The 17,205-nt window shown below is 31.8% G+C and overlaps 1 protein-coding gene across 1 annotated transcript; it reads left to right on the plus strand.

The window, feature by feature from the left end:
* Positions 1-10,171: 10,171 nt before the first annotated feature.
* LOC127151159 (zinc finger BED domain-containing protein RICESLEEPER 2-like) lies at positions 10,172-16,728 on the plus strand. The gene is made up of 7 exons (XM_051090578.1): positions 10,172-10,378; positions 12,489-14,503; positions 14,596-14,642; positions 15,271-15,354; positions 15,486-15,542; positions 15,725-15,832; positions 16,672-16,728. The coding sequence occupies exons 2-7, from the start codon at positions 12,490-12,492 to the stop codon at positions 16,726-16,728; spliced, it is 2,367 nt and encodes a 788-aa protein (XP_050946535.1). The 5' UTR covers positions 10,172-10,378; position 12,489.
* The last annotated feature ends 477 nt before the right edge of the window (positions 16,729-17,205 follow it).

The raw sequence follows: 17,205 nt of genomic DNA on the forward strand, positions 1-17,205 counted from the left end.
TGCATGGTCTGATGAGTTGTAAGTTGACACGTGTATGTTGGGTTTATGTCCTAAAACTCGTAGATAGCAAATATAATCAATTGACTGCCATTAATAAAGTGTTTTATTATTATAATTTCAATAAGTGTTATTGATTATATTATTAGTTTTGTCTTAATAACCTAAATCCAATAAACTAACATCCTAAGCTGTTTGATGAGTCTTGAACAGTATGTAGAGACATACAGAGATCAATGTTCAAGATCAGCTTAAAGGGTCTATAGTATAGGGTTAAGATTGGGTACCTTATCCTGTTAACACTATAGATACAACTCACTTTGTATTTGATACAAACACATTGATCCAATGTGTTCATGTATACGACATGTGAGTGAGGGTATCCTATGCAATGAGTTTGCATAAGACTGGACCACGAAATAGTAATCACTAGATGTAACTCCGTTAAGTAGTTGGATTTCTATTTCATTAGGATAACCTAGGTGACTCAGTCTTAATCCTGAGTGTATTATGAACTCTTGTTTGCAAGGAATTGTCCTTTGATTTGTACGGGTGAGAGTGGCCAAATTGCCGACTCAATATGCTTATCATTTTGAGGACAAGACCGAGTGGGGAGCTGGGAACATAATCACACAAGATGGAATTCACTCCTTCCCACCTTTAGGGTAAGTAGATAAGTGTTCCCTTAAATGGTGTGACTACTGATGTGACTTATTATGATGACATGGTTAATGTGTGACGGCTGATTATGACTTTATGTTTGGTTGTGGTGATGAGATGTGATATGATTACATGACGATGTTATGTATATGTATGCTATGGTTAGGGTGTATGTTAGCTCCTTATTAGAGTCGTACCCACATGGGTGTCCTTCGGGATCACAACCTTTATGAGACAGACATGATGGAGAGACCCGACGGGGTCGCTCCCACTTATGACTGCGTAGTCTGACGGGATTACCAGTCTGACATTGACATTGACACAAACATGATGTGAGTGATCCGACGGGACCGCTCACAGCCCGAGCGTCTTAGGTATTCCCTTGGGAATTACCAAGGACCAGCTTGTCCCTACGGGGGCGCGTGTTGCACGTGTTCGGGGACGTGCCAGTTATGGGGTACCAGTTTCAGAACTCTAATAGGAAGTTAACAGGCACCTAGTGGGACTAGTAGTGGGTCCCTTACTGAGTATTTTATATTCACTCTTTCCATGACATGTTTTTAGGTAGAGGTCGATGTAGGGGCAAGGGCAAGCTGGCAAGCGACCAGAAGTGACCGTGGCGAGCCATAGGGATTTCTGCTTCCGCTTACCCCCGTTTTAGACATTTAGTACTTGAGTTTTATTTTCTTCCTTATTTACTATTTCATTTCTTTAAAAGTAGATAGGGCCCGAGTAGGATTTTAACATTATTTACATTTTGCATATTACCCTGATTTGGTTTTATAAATAAAATTCTGAGGTTTTATTCGTTTTAACTAAACTTTATGACTTAAATCATGTTGTTTACATTTAGTAATGACTTTGGCTCAGAATAAGGAGTTGGGTCGTTACAAAAATGTTGTTCAAAGATTTAAAAAAAAATAACAAAAGATAAAAGTTCTACTTATTTTTTTTTTAAAAAAAATAGATTATACTCATTCATCAATCATTGTAGTGCATCAATTTATCAACATCTTTGATCTTAATACTTTGATAACTAAACGTGCAATTGTATTGATACAAAAAGACATGTACAAATGCACGTGGTAGTACACTAGTATTTATAAATGTAACAAGTTGTTATTGTTTATCAATAATAGATATTGATAAATAGATATTTATCGGTATCTATCATTGTGATATTTTACTTTATTTATAAATATTTTCAGTCATTTTTTCATTTGAAACAATTTCTCTTTATTTTTTATGTTTTGTTAAATTTTCAATGATTTAATGAAAATGTTGATTCATCATTCATTCCATGTCAAATCTATAAAAATATAGAAATATCAATGTGTTAATCAAAGTTTATGATTTTTAAACAAACATTAATTTTATGATTTTTAAACAAGTTGAGATGTTTATTATTTATATCAGGAGCATGTTTCTTTTTTCTTGTTTCATGGAGTTCTCGATGACATAATGGAAATATTGATTCACCATTCATTTCTATGTCGAACACAAGAAAATATGGAAATATTGACATGTAGATGAATATTCAATATCATGATTAACATATGTCAACAACATCATTTGAATTCAAGAATATGTCAACAATAACGTCGATGTAGAAATATTGACATGTTGATGAATATCAATATCATGAATGTTCAATAAATCTTACTTTCTTTAGATTAGGGAAAAATGAATTGAGGGTCTTTTAAATCTATTCTGGCTTTTGTATGTGCTTGAGGAGAAGGGATTCATACTTATTTATGCATGAATAGATTAAAGGATATAATTCTAATCTTTTGCATCAATTGATTGTTTGTTTTGAATTGTACTCTGGATTGCATGCTTGATTCTTGTTGACTATTAAGCCATGAGAAAAGCATCTTGGCATCTTTAATTAGCAAGTTATCTTATGTGATTGTGTGCTTTTCTACCTTGCTCGGGATGATCAAGGATTAAGTTGGGGTATATGATAGGACTAAAAATTTATCTTAAATGATGTTAATTCAAATTCAACTCAATTATATTATTATGTAAATGTCGTGTTCGTAAAATATTAAAGATAACACGAATGATTATCTTAGTAAAAAAAATATAATGTAAAATTCTAACTAATTTCAATGATACTAAAAACAATAATTTAAAATTTAAAATAACATATAAACATGCATATCGTAAAATTAAAATTTAAAATTTAGAAAAGCTTTAAATAAACATATTTACGATTTAAATTTGAAAGGTCAAAATAATATATAAATTAAATACTAAATAGTTTGAAATTCAAAATTAAATTACACACTAAAATATAGCTAAATAAAAAATAAAATTTAAAATTAGATGTAAAATTTGAAAATCAAATAATACATAAATCTAAATATTGAAATTTTAAAATAAAAAATTAAATTAATGTAAAATTATGAAAAAATAAGAGAAGAAAAAAATAAAAAAAAATATTAAACATATATAATTTATTTTTTTTACACGATCGTTTACATTTGTCTACTCCAATTTAAATGATTTTTTTTTCAAGATTCTTTATACACGATTTTTTATTTTTTCTACTCTCGTTTACATTTTTTTACACGATCATTTACATTTGGCTACTCCAATCTAAATGATTTTTTTAAGATTTTTAATACACGATCTTTTTACACGATTGTTTACATTTTGCTATTTTTTGTATACAGTCGTTTAGATTTGGTTACCCAAATTTAAATGACGTAAAAAAAAATAGGAAAAGAAGAAACACGATGGAAAAAAATCATAGTGAAAAAAAAAGAAAAAGAAGAAATTTGATGGAAATATTAAACGACGTAAAAAAAAGAATCAGAAAAGAAGAAAGACGGAAAGAAATCGCAGCAGAAAAAAAGGAGAGAAAAAGAAGAAATACGATGGAAAGAAGAAAAGAAGAAAGATAGAAGGGCAAACCTAGAATATTTAAAAAATGACTAACTTTATGGGGTTTGTTACACGAACGGTAAATAGTTTTGTTACATTCATGAAAATTTCCCTTTTTATTATATCATAAAAATAAATGAAAAGAATCCTAAAGAGTGACTTGAGACAAATAATGAAAAGTTAAATTTATTTAAAAAATGGCCATATACTTATTTATTAATTAAAATATTTTTATTAATTTTTAATTTTTACATGTATCCAAAATATGGGCCTTTTGACTTTTTATACATATTGGTAAACAACATGTGCGATGCACGTAAAAATCACAGACGAAAAAATTATAGTTTTAACTTAACTTTAATTTATGAAATTATAATATAGTCATTTCAATATTTTCATATTTATATCCTTTTTATATTCACATTGTAATGAGTGAAAAATGAATAATAAATTTAGAAATATATAATATACTATCTCAAAATTTATAATAGCTTTAATAAAAAAAGTTAAATGAAGAAAAAACATAAACAAGATTCCCATGGTTACATTAAAAAGATTTTCAATATTACATAATTTAAACATAAAGAGCATAGACATATCTACATGTCAACCACAAAGTTCGTAGTTCAAGTTTCCTCAACTTCTATCATGTACTAAAAAAAACCTATAAATGAAAGAATATAGACAAACATATTTATATATAAAAAATAGACAAAAAAAAAAATTAGAAGAGAATAGAAAAGCATAATTTGATTTGCTTTTCTTCTTCACTTCTAGCATTTTGTCGTGACTCGTGAACATGAATGAAAATAAAAAAAATGAGATATTTATATCAAAAGATTTGAAAATGAAGAATTTAAAAGGTTAAAAGAGATAGAAAAAAAAGTTAGTATGAAATAAGAGAATGTGAATAGTTTGGAGATAGAAGATTAAAGGATAAAGATGAATGTGAATGGATTTGGATAAATTTAAATAACATAATTAATTGAAGAGAATATTTTAAAATTTTGAGAAAAGTTATAATAAAAAGATGAAAAGTTAAAAGGAAATGTTACTTATATTTTTTGAACATTTAAATTATATGAATGATAAAATTGCTATTAGAACAAGACAAAAAAAAGTTATAAATATGGGGTTTAAAAATTTCTCCGCCTTCCAACCTTTTACATACAGTATATATATAGATAGATAATTCTATTGACACAAAAGTTTCACGGAAAGAAAAATGAGCTTTCAATTAGTTTAAAGCTTTAATAAATTAACCAAAAAAGTATTAAATTGATTGACAATTTTACTCTTGACAATGACATATAATTTAATGACCTAAATGCCCTCTAAGAATGCTTGAAGGGAAATGAGACCCTACCAAAACACACCATAAATCAAATCCCAAACTTTATTCCAAAAGGAGAAGAAAAGAAAAAGTCATCAAAAGTTGCAAATGCTACACACAATTTCCCACACAAAAGTTTTGACTCTTTATATACTTAATGTAACGTAATATTTTCTTAATAATTACCTAGAAATTTCAATGTTATATCCATAAACCCAATTATACTCATTGACTATCTAGTCTAGCTGCATAGACAACGGGGAAAAAATAATATCTTAAAATCTTAAATGGCTACAATGTGATCACTCTTAAAACCTAACAACTTCATGCAAGTTTCTTCAAAGTAAATTTAGGGGAAAATCCTCTCATATATCTAATGGTATAAAAAAATACAGTATATATGTCGGATAATTTCAATACAATATGAAGAGAGAGACAAGATAAAACTTTTAAAGAGAAAAAAGAACACATGTAGTAACATTGTTTTAGCCAGTTAGTCCTATAGTGTGAAATCACTATAAGAAAAATTGGGTTTCCATGGTACAATATTGTGAAACCAAATTATGGAAGAGGGAAAAGAAAGAGTTAAAAAGAGTTATTTGTTAAAAAAAACGCATTTTTTGGTGGGAAATGGAGATTTTCAAATTTTTAGAAATTCATCATAGTTTTCGGTGTAAATTAACTTTAGAGATTCTATATGTATTACTTGAAAATATATAAATATTTGTTTTCAACATGAATGCAACTCTTAGTTTGAGAACAAAGAAATTTTAAATATATACATTCAAATTAGTTATAAATTATTTGGAGGGATGAGTTGATTATTATAAGAAACGGTTATTATTCTATAGTTTGTAAATTATAATATGGTTTATATTAGGGTATCATAAACTATTTTATATGGTTTGAATTTTAATAATTTGTGTTTGGATTCAAACTATTTTAGTTTGAGTGTATAAAATAGTTGGTATTGAGGAATCATTAGTGAAATGAAATACTATAATCATAAATTCAATAAACTAAGGTCCTTATGCTATCTTGAGTAAGCTCGAACTTTATGTAGAGACATAAATGTAGATCAAGTTCTAGTATATAATCTAAACGATCTATAGTATATGAATAAGGTTGGACACCTTATTCAGGACAATATGGATGCATCTCGCTTTGTAGTTAGTAGAAACGATGTAATCCTAAATCGTTCATGTGGAGACATGAAACTCGGGACATCCTATATAAAGAGTTTACATAGATTGAAACCATGAATAATGATTTTTACATTATGATACCATTTACGGTATAAAACTAACTAATTCGATTATTGATAACCTAGGTAACTTAATCTTAATTCTGATTTAACTATGAACTCATATTCACATAGGATTATCCTTAGATTTACATAGATGAGAGGAGCTCATCAGCGTTAGCCCGATAAGCCTCCTATTTCAGGAGTGAGACTGGATGAATAGATGAGGAACATAGGGTGCAAGATGGAATTCACTCTTGCCCATTATTGGGTTAGTAGATAGGTTGTTTCCTTAAGAACTGAATCCAGGTGTTGAGTAAGGGATCTCACCCTCTCGGTCATTGGCCTAAGAGGGATTCAGTTTATAGGTTGAACCTTAAACTAATTGTTCAATAGTGATCAATTAGATTTTAGGAACAAGATGTAATCTTGAGAACAGTAATTTTGACTCATCTGAGATTACAAACAACCTATGAAGGATTAACTTACTAATCATAGTTATATATCAGATGGACACAAATATATCTATAGCAAAGGGATTAAGTGTAACTATGGGACTTTAGTGGAATGACCGTAAGTTAACGATTATTAATTAGCTTTGTCTAAAAGAGTTTAACCAGTTAATCTCAAATCGTTGCACTACAAGAAAATAAAGGTCTCTCGACGCACAAAGGCGTCGGGAGATATATGAAAAAGGCTTGGAAAATCCTCTTTCGAAGCATAAATACGATGCGGGATTGGGGTCGGAAAAAATGAGTTGGTAGAGGATCTCTTGACACATAAAATATAGCATTGGGAGATATCAAGGAATCTCCAAACGCTATATTTGTGCGTCGGAAGATCCTCTATTTTTTTTAAAAAAAATACCTTCCATTATTAAATTGAAGGGTCTTTTTTTTTTTTTTTTTTTTTTGCAAAACCAAGAACGAGATCTAAGCAAACGAATGGAAAAATTAGCAAAGCTAAGGCAAAATTAGAAATAGGATTTAGGATTTTAGAGCAAAATATAACTTAATTAAATAACTCATCGGAATAGATAGGGGCGGTGGTGGCATCAGAAGAGAGGACCGAGAACATAAAGAACAATAACAATAAATCAAAATTGACATAATCAACAAAATAAAATAAAATTTACTCAATCAACAACAAAATGAACATAGTTTGGCTTACTGCCAGCGAGGGGCTTGACGACAAAGATCGGACGGACAATGGAGTTTGGCTTACCGTTGGGAGGGACGGACGGTGAATCCAAAGATCGGACGACGGAGTTTGACGCAAAGACTGGACGGTGGACGATGTCGTGAGAAGTGTGAAATCTCTCTCTCTCTCTCTCACGTTTTTTGATTGCCTTTAAGATCTGTAAAACATATTTGAAAATGGATTTTAAAGGGGAACTCCCGACGTCGACGCCATTATGTATGACATCAGGAGAAGTTAAATATATTAAAAAAATTATGAACTTCTCCCAAAGTCGTTATGCATGGTGTCGGGAGAAGTTAAAGATATTAAAAAAATTTATGAACTTCTCCCGATACCGTTGTGCATGGTATAGGGAGAAGTTTGTAATCTTTTTTTATTAAATTACCTTATACCGACGTCATCTTATGTTGCGTCGGGATTACTAACTTTCTTGACAAAGTTTCTACGATGTCGAAAGATCGTAGCCTTTTTTTTCCAACGTTACTTATTACGACGTCCATGTTGTGCATCGGGAAATATATATTTTCTTGTAGTGTTGGAGCCCATAATCTATAGATATCCATTAGATTTCCCTACTAACTCATATGAAATAAACTTAAAATAGTATGTTGGATTAATATTGTTTGAATTAGATAAGGAGATAGAAACCGACAAGTATGTATGTTGATTCATATTCGGAGCTTGAAAATGATGGAAATAGTCAAAGTTGTTAAAACTCAAAGGGTTGACTTTTGACTTTTAAAAGTCAAACTTTGGCCTGTAATATATTCAAATGTGATTTGAATTTTGAGAAAATAAATGCAGATTCAGGCTTGAAAAGTCAAATTAGTCAAGACGAAAAAAAAGGTAAAAAGTCAAAATATTGACTATTTTACCCTTTGACTAAAGTTAGTGGAAAAAGCTAACATTTTATTAGATAATTCAACTTACATTAGTGGGCAAGGTGTTTGGCTTGGGAAGTTGACAATAATGGTTAGTAAACTTCTACATGTTAAGCTATGGTGTTGCATGATCATGCATTTTTTTTGCATGTTATTTCACTATAAAAAGTGTGCTTTGTGAAGGAGTTGGAGACTTTGAGGAGTTTTGGACTGAGATCATCCACCAAAACAATTGTGATCTCACCATTTTTTTCCATCACGAAATCTAATCCATAGTTGTTCATGATCTCTTTCTCTCTCTCTCTTCATTCCTTCATCCATTAAGTCATACAATCTGATTTGGATGGAGCACGGAGCATTTAGTACTGGAGCTATCGAGGTATGTTTTCATAACTCTAATTTGATTTCAGTCTAGAGGTTTTCATGTAATTTAGTGCCATTAAAGTAAAATCTTATCTTTTTCCACTGCACGTCTAATGTTCCCATCAATGTTGATATTTACACATTTTCATGAGTTTGACATTGATATTTTCGAAGTGATCGGTATTTCTATTATATTGTAAAAAATTCAAGAAACATAAAAAGTAAGCATTAAAATGTCTGTAATTATATAACTATAATATAAATAACCGACATGTTTACTGTATTAAAATAATAGATCATGTTTATTTACTAATTAAAATTTGTTTTTTTAATCTTTTTTATAATTTTTCAAAATTAATATCCTTCAAAATCAAATTTCCATCAAAATTTTCATAAAAATAATGCGTTGAGATATTTTTGTTGTCATCAATATTTATTAGGACTTTTTGTATGTCTGACAAAATAAATTTTAAAAATTAGATCTATAGCACAAACTTATTTACTTTTGCAAAAATAGAAAAAAAGAAAAAAAAAACCTAACCTAAGTGATACACATGATCATACCTTGATACATCATTGGTACATACTTGGTACACCACCAATATATACACTTGATACCACTTTGATGCACTCAATACACCTGTAACACATGATATACTTGATACTCTTCTAATAGGCATTTGATACACTTGATATACACTTGCTACACGTAAAATACACTTGGTATACATTTAATACATGCTTGATATACCAAATATATGGATTTATGATAAAATATTTTGAATTTTTGTTAAAGGGTTGTGAAAATAAAAATATATATTTATTATAAAAATATAAATCACAAATACATATATTATTATAATATAGACTAAAATAATTTACAAACTATTATAATCCAAGAGTAATAACGACTATAATAACCCATTCATAGTGCGAAACACTCCTTAAAAAAATGTTTCACCTTTTTTCATTCTAAAGTTGATAAAGATCAACTTATTTACAAAAATTTGTCATATTGCTTTATTTATCTAAATGCCATCGAGCATCATCATTTTAATGTTATTAAATTTAAAACCTTTAATATTTTGTCATTTTCAACATATATGTATATAAATATGTATATAAGGTATCAAATATCTCAAGTATATAGATATGTGAATATCATATGTATCAAGTATCTCAAGTGCATATTGGGTATATCAAGTATGTGTGTCTATTTGATTGGACGGCTTTTTTTTTTTTTTTTTTGTCATATTTATAAAATAAAAAATAATGGGTGACAAAGATTGCAAATTCCTTTTAAGTTCAAATTGTCACCCACCACAATTTCTCATCTTAATATATAGCCTTAGTTAGTTAGAAACAGTATGAGTAAAGATTGTACTAAGAAAAATGAATTGATTGTAATACTATAGATAATAATAGTATGATATAATAATGGAAAACAAAAGTATTATAATTTAGGGGTGAAAAAAACCGACCCGACCCGACCCGATTCGGTTCGGTTTGGGTTGGATCGGTTAGTAACAACAATGTTACTGGACCGAACCAACCCGATTTAATTCGGTTCGGGTCGGGTCGGGTTTAAAATACCCGATTAGGTCAATAATTCATTTCCTCTCCTCTTCGATTCTTCTTCAGTCTTCAGCATTTCGTCTGGCGTCTTCCTCCTCTTCAAAAACCATTTTGTTCCATCGTTTGGCGTCGGCATCTACCTCTTCGTCTGCATCAGCGTCGGCATCTATCTCTTCGTGTTCATCGGCGTCGGCATCTCTTCGTCTTCATCACTTCGCCACTCCATCGTCATCGCCTGTAAGTTCCACACTGACCCATATATTGCTTTATCTTTCTGTCTGTCCCTTTCTCCTTATTATCATCTCTTTAATTTTTAAATTACAGCTTGTATTATTTTGGGTTTTTTTTTCTGTTTATTTGGGGTTATTGCCATCTGGGTTCTTGTTTATGGGTTCTGGTTTAAGTGTACATAATATGAAATTAATATTTGACATTGAAACTTCTGCTATTTTTTTATTGTTATAAGAAACCAGACGATATCTTAAAATGAATCCCACAATGGAGGGGAAATTGGAGAGTGGCGGCATTTCACATTGAAGCTCAATTATATTACATGCATCTCTCACTTTGTAGATTGAAAAATACCAGATTGTAGATTGAAAAATACCAGACTGTTTGAGAAGCTTAGTCTTTAGTTTACAGCTCATTTTGTCCAGTGCCTCAGCAATTGCCTATAATTGTCTTTATACTCATTCCCAGTTTGGGGTTCCTCTGCACAAACTTCACGCTATCGACTCATTTTCACAACACTTACTAAATGCCTAATCTAGCCAATAGATTGACTAACTTTGATAACCAGCTTGCTTCTGCTGCCTCACGTGTGCAATGGGGATTGGAAAGGTTGGTATATGTCTATAAGAGAGAGAAATTTTAGAATAAGTTTGTTCTAAAATTTTACTAAAAAATTAACAGTGTGAAGTTCGTAAATTCCATTCATTTAGAGAAACACACCATGTCTAAAATTCTGAAAGAGAGATTAAAAAAAAAAAAAAAATTACATTCAGCCGTAGATCAGGATGGTACGGTTCACATCATAAAACACATTTAGCTATTAATATACAAATTTTCATCATATTTCAACAAAATTGTAAGGCTCTACACGCTTTATCTATCTACATGTCTTGAATCCTAAAACAAAAGGTTCCCCCAGATATATATAGACCTCTTAGTTTCCACAATACTTGGATGATAGAGTTTTAAACTTTTGCAGCCAACTGGAGCTGTTAACTTTTTGTTCTTAATTAGAAGACAATCTGATGAAAAATTATGTGGCTATAACACATATTGTTATGGTGCTATTTCAGCCATTGAAGTTGGATTACCTGGTTTGTATGCATATTTTTCTTCTGTTTCTTCATAAATATTATTTTCAACCAAGATGGTTTATACCCAACTCTTATATTGCAGGCTTGCATAACGACAGCTCCACAGTCGGTTCATGCTTAGCTGGTAAAGCTCAGCTCGTTGTTGTCATTGGTGCTGGTGGAGTTGGCAAAGCTCTTGCTTGTGGTGCAAAACAGAAGGGATCAGCCAGGATTGTAATTGCTAACCACTCGTTTGGTAAGAATTTGATGTTTTAAAAAAAAAAATAAATAAATAAATCTCTATCTTGTGAAACTAGTTCGTGAATAAAAAACTTACAATGTCAGCTGTTCCTAAGTATAGTAATTAACTTGTGTTACTGTGCTGTGTCTTTAATCGTTACCTACTAGGAAATGGTAATGTCAACCATAAAAAACATAGAACTTTGCATGAACTCATGAGAGTTATGTTTGAGGGTTATGTTCATTAGTAGTTTTAAGTTTTTTAGTGACTTTATAGTGTGATATTTATAGTTTTGTTTAGTTAAATTTATGGTATACGTACTTTGATGAGCGCATGAGTTCAAACTTTTATCCTTTCAATCAAGGCAGCCACTGAATCCTTTGTGCTTACCAAAGGTAATAGGGGTGGAGTTGTTTAGTCGTTGAGCCTACTGTGCATGAAGTTAATAAGCCATAAAAATTGATATTTTTTTTACTCGTTTGCCCCACAATGAGTTCAAGAACTCCACATGCTAAACAAAAATTGAAGTTAACCACTCCACTGTCCTGGAAGTCATTCTTGAGGCTGCAGTCTTTCAAAACAGAAACGAACATTTAGAGATGTGAAAATTTAGGAACTAATGGGAAAGAGTAACTAGAAGAACTTGAGTATTTTAGGAACTAATGGGATGCGAAAATTTTGCTTTGGAAAAGTTTGTTTATATAATAACATTTAGAGTACTGCCTTTCTTTGTTTCTTTCTCTTTTACAGTACTGGTAAGCTTTTCCTTAATTTTCTATGTGTTTTGTTTGATGATTATTAGGATGACTTCATTCTCGGTAGACGAGACTTCAAATCAGAGTTGTTCTAGTCCAGTGTTAGGAAAAAGAAAACCGGTTAAACCACCATCATCGGTATGGGAACATTTTATAAAAGTAGAAGGATGTGATCCTAAATATCCTAGGGCTGCTTGTAAACATTGTGGGGCTTCATATGCTTGTGATTCCAAAAGAAATGGTACCACTAATTTAAAAAGACATTTAGAGAAATGTAAGATGTATGTAAATCCATTGGAAGATAATGTTGAAGGAGAGGGAGATTCTGAAAGTAATTTGATGACTGCATCATTCACTCAAGAAAATTGTAGAAAAATGCTTGCTAGGATGGTTATCTTGGATGAATTGCCATTTAAGTTCGTAGAAAGTGAAGGGTTTCACCAATTTTGTCGGGCATTAAATCCAAAGTTTGTGATTCCATCAAGAGTAACTGTTGCAAAAGATTGTTTTCAAATGTATATGAAGGAGAAAAAAAAGTTAAAAAATGCATTAACTCGAAGTGGCCAAAGAGTTTGTTTAACAACGGATACGTGGACTTCTGTGCAAAATATTAATTATATGGTTATAACGACTCATTTCATTGATGATGATTGGAACTTGCACAAAAGAATTTTGAACTTTTGTCAAGTAGCTAATCATAAAGGAGATACCATAGGTAGAGCCATTGAAAAGTGCTTAGAAGGTTGGGGTATTGATAGGCTCTTTACTGTAACGGTTGATAATGCGAGTTCAAATGATGTAGCCATTGCCTACTTGGTTAAAAAGTTTAAAGGCAGAAATGGGTTGGTGTTGGATGGTGAATTTATTCACATTAGATGTTGTGCTCATATTCTTAATTTAATTGTTAGTGATGCCTTAAAAGATTTGCATGTGTCTATCATTCGAATCAGAAATGCTGTGAAGTATGTTAGGTCATCTCCTGCTAGATTGCAAATATTTAAAGATTTTGCTAAAGAAGATAAGATGTCAACAAAAAATTGTCTTACAATGGATGTTCCGACACGATGGAATTCTACTTTTACTATGTTGGATGGAGCAATTAAGTGTCAAAAGACTTTTGAAAGATTGGAGGAGCATGACCCTAGTTATTTGCCAAAGGATGATATTCCTACTACTGAAGATTGGGATAATGCAAAAGTGTTTGTAAAGTTCCTAAAGACTTTTTCAGAGGTAACAATGAAGTTTTCTGCATCTATGTCTGTGACTTCAAATATATTTTTTCATGAACTTTGTTTGATCCAAGAAATAATTCGTGAATACTCATCGTATGAGAATGCATTATTGAGTCAAATGACATTAAGCATGCAGACAAAATTCAACAAGTATTGGGGTATAACTACAAGTGAGAAGACCAATTTATTATTGTATGTTTCTGTAGTTCTTGACCCTAGGTACAAGCTAGCTTATGTGAATTATTGTTTTAATGAATTTTTGGAGGAAGATTGTGCAAAAATATGGACAAATAAGGTTGAAGAAGCATTTCGTCGATTGTGTGATGATTATTATATGAGAATGTCAAAAGAAAAATATTCACAAACACAATCATGTACACCTATCGAAGGATTTGGCTTTCAAAGTCAAAGTGAAATACCTTCTATCTCATCTAGTGGATCTTACAAGGCACGTGCTACTGTTCATGATAGATTTAAACAAAGTAACAAAACATGTCTAGATGATGCTAAAACAGAGGTGACTCGTTATCTGGATGAGGCTCGTATAGATTGTATGGGCGATGAATATTTAGATTTGCTAACTTGGTGGAAGGTGAATGCCTCTCGATTTAAGATCATTAGCCAAGTAGCTAGGGACATCTACAGTATTCCTATATCAACTGTGCCTTCTGAGTCCGCCTTTAGCACTGGAGGACGGGTGTTAGATTCTTTTCGAAGTTCTTTAACTCCTCAAACTGCAGAGGCACTCATTTGTGCTCAGAATTGGATTCAGTCTAAACCTTTGGATGACATGAATGAAGAAATTGACGGGGCTGAAGAAATTGATGAAGGTAATATTCTTTTTGAAGTACGCATTTAAAATTTTCAATTATCCCATAGAAGCTAACTGTTTGTCATTTTGATCTAGAATTCATAAACATAGGAAAGGAGATGGAAGCTGCATTTGAGAATTTGAATAATGACTCTATGGTTTAAATCCCTACTCTCAAATCTTTATTTACATTTTTTTAAAATTATTAACTTATTAAATATCGAATCTTGTTTTTTTAGAGTCTTGAAGCTCAATGATGGAACTTCCCAATCACAATCATGGAAGCACTTTGGGTTATACGAACAAGGTGGTCTCGTGAAGATGTTCATTAATTCATACCTTCCCAATTGTAAACTTTGTTCATGAGGTTCTTAGAAATAAGTGAACTATTATCTTTGCTAGTCGAGTTTTTAATCTTCCAGTACCATAATATTTTATTAAACGTTTGAGTTCCTTGGTTAACCTTCTTTATATAAAAGAAACAAAAGAAGGGCTGAGAGATTATTGGTTGTTTGTTTGTTTGTTTTGTTTTTTGTTTTAGTTGATTTCATGGTGGTTTCGTTGAACCGGTAACTTACTGATTTTCTTGTTCTTGTCATCTTCATCAAGTTTTTTTGACCAATTTGTTGGTTTGGTTTTTATTGTCTTCCATGCGTTTGTAAAAGTTCCCCAGTGTTTTTCAAAATTGTTTTTATTGGCTAATCAAGTAGCTGATGTTGTTTCTGCTAAATCTAGCAATACCCAAGAGAATGAATTGGGTGAAAAATTAGCTAATCACTTGAGCAGGGCTTGGTCAAGGGACAGGGAAGTGCTCATATTGTTGGTGCTCATACTGACAGCCCTTGTGTGAAACTGAAACCGGTGTCCAAGGTATTTGATCGTTTTCATTATTTTTTAAAAAAGAATTATACAATACTCCCCACAGTAAATGACATTTAATAAGTTTTACCTACTATTGGATCTGAACCACCCTCCTACTTAGTTCAACTTAATCTTGGCAGGTAACAAAAGGAGGATCCCATAATGAGAATTTCGACGCTAGCAATTCACTTGGACAGGTTTTCCTACTAAATTGAGATTATCATCCATCTTATGTCATTTACACATTTACTTGTTATAGTGTGAAACTAAATTGCAATTACGTGAGGTTGCTTCTCCTGTAGTTTCTATCATTACAGTATCTCTATGTTCTTTTTCATCCATAAGTTTATCTTGCTCACTAATTTATGTATGTTCACAGGGGGAATTGAACAAAGCTGTTACCAAGAATGATGCACAAAATGATGGAGAGAAAACAGATCCTAAGTCAAGTCCCAATAGCTCAAAGCATCACACGCTTCTATTACAGGTACACATATGAAGCAGAGACTTCTGTTTTTGGTTGAACAGTGAAGAGCAATTTGGTTTCTTAGGCTTCATTCATTTTGATTTTGGTGGACTAATTTTGTAAACAAGGATAAAAGTACAAGCTTCAGCAGAGGAGATATTACCTTTTTTTTTGTTTCTAAATCTGCTCCATGTTTATTTTGATTTTGATAGTAGCAATACTGTGCACCATAGAATTAATTTCCATGTGTGTGAATATACTTTCACCACTTTATGCTTCCATCTTGAATTCTCAGTTAATTGATTAATGGTTGAAGAAGCAGCTGTTTTCTCTTGATTTGTAGAAGCAATAGAGAGTGATTCCATGATAATCATTTTGTCACTAGAAAGCTACCTTTATTTGTGGCTCTAGCTTGGCGAGTGTGTTCAAAGCGTGCTCATGCTCCTATTTTCCTTCAGCTCCATTTGATTTTTCTGGTTTTCTTTTGTTTAATATTTACCACAACGATGTAAAGGGGTTCTGAGGACTATTTCAATGAGAACGAGTTGTGTTACTAACTATTGGATTGCCATACATGTAATTTAAACATTATTTTGCATAGTGCATCAATTGAATTCCTGCTCTTAGTTTCTGTAGAAAAGGTGGGGGGATCTGTGCCAACTGACAATTTGTAACTTTTGGCATTCTGATTGGATTAACCACCACAAAATACGTGCAGAATCTAGATTAGAAAGATGCTTCTGTAACAAGAATTTGACAATTACTTGTTTGTTCTTATATGATGATCGCTAATATGGCTTCACTTGTGTTCACAACCAATTTGACTTGACTTGTGAACTTTCATCGTTCTGGATCTTCAGCTGGTTGAGAAAGCTATCCAGAGAAGTTCTTCAGCTGGATCTTCAGATGATCACTGAAATTGCTGCTGTTCTTTACATTTTCATCCAACATCATAGGCATGCTTAGAGATTATGCTAACAGGGAAGGCTTTCATTCTTTACATTTGATGCTTGCACTATCAGAGGAGATAAGTGCTAAGTAAGTAGAAGGAAAAAAAAAAAAAAAAAAAAAAAAGACCCGACCCGACCCGACCCATTCGGCCCAACCGGAATGTGGGTTGGGTCGGGTCGGGTCGGGTTTCAGAATCAACCGTACATTTCGGGTCGGGTCGGTTTTGAAGAAAACCCGACCCGACCCGACCCAATTACACCCCTATTATAATTCACGTCCCAAATATGGTGTCACTTAGAAGAGGAGGGTGGAAATGCCTAATCATGTATTTTTCCCTTCTTACACGTTGACGTAAGATGAAATGCAAATACTTTGCCACCTAAGAAATAAGGGAAAATGATATTAACGAAAATAAACCAAAAACGTGAATTCAAAGTTGTGAA

Source organism: Cucumis melo, chromosome 10 (assembly GCF_025177605.1).
Source record: "Cucumis melo cultivar AY chromosome 10, USDA_Cmelo_AY_1.0, whole genome shotgun sequence".
NCBI lineage: Eukaryota > Viridiplantae > Streptophyta > Magnoliopsida > Cucurbitales > Cucurbitaceae > Cucumis > Cucumis melo.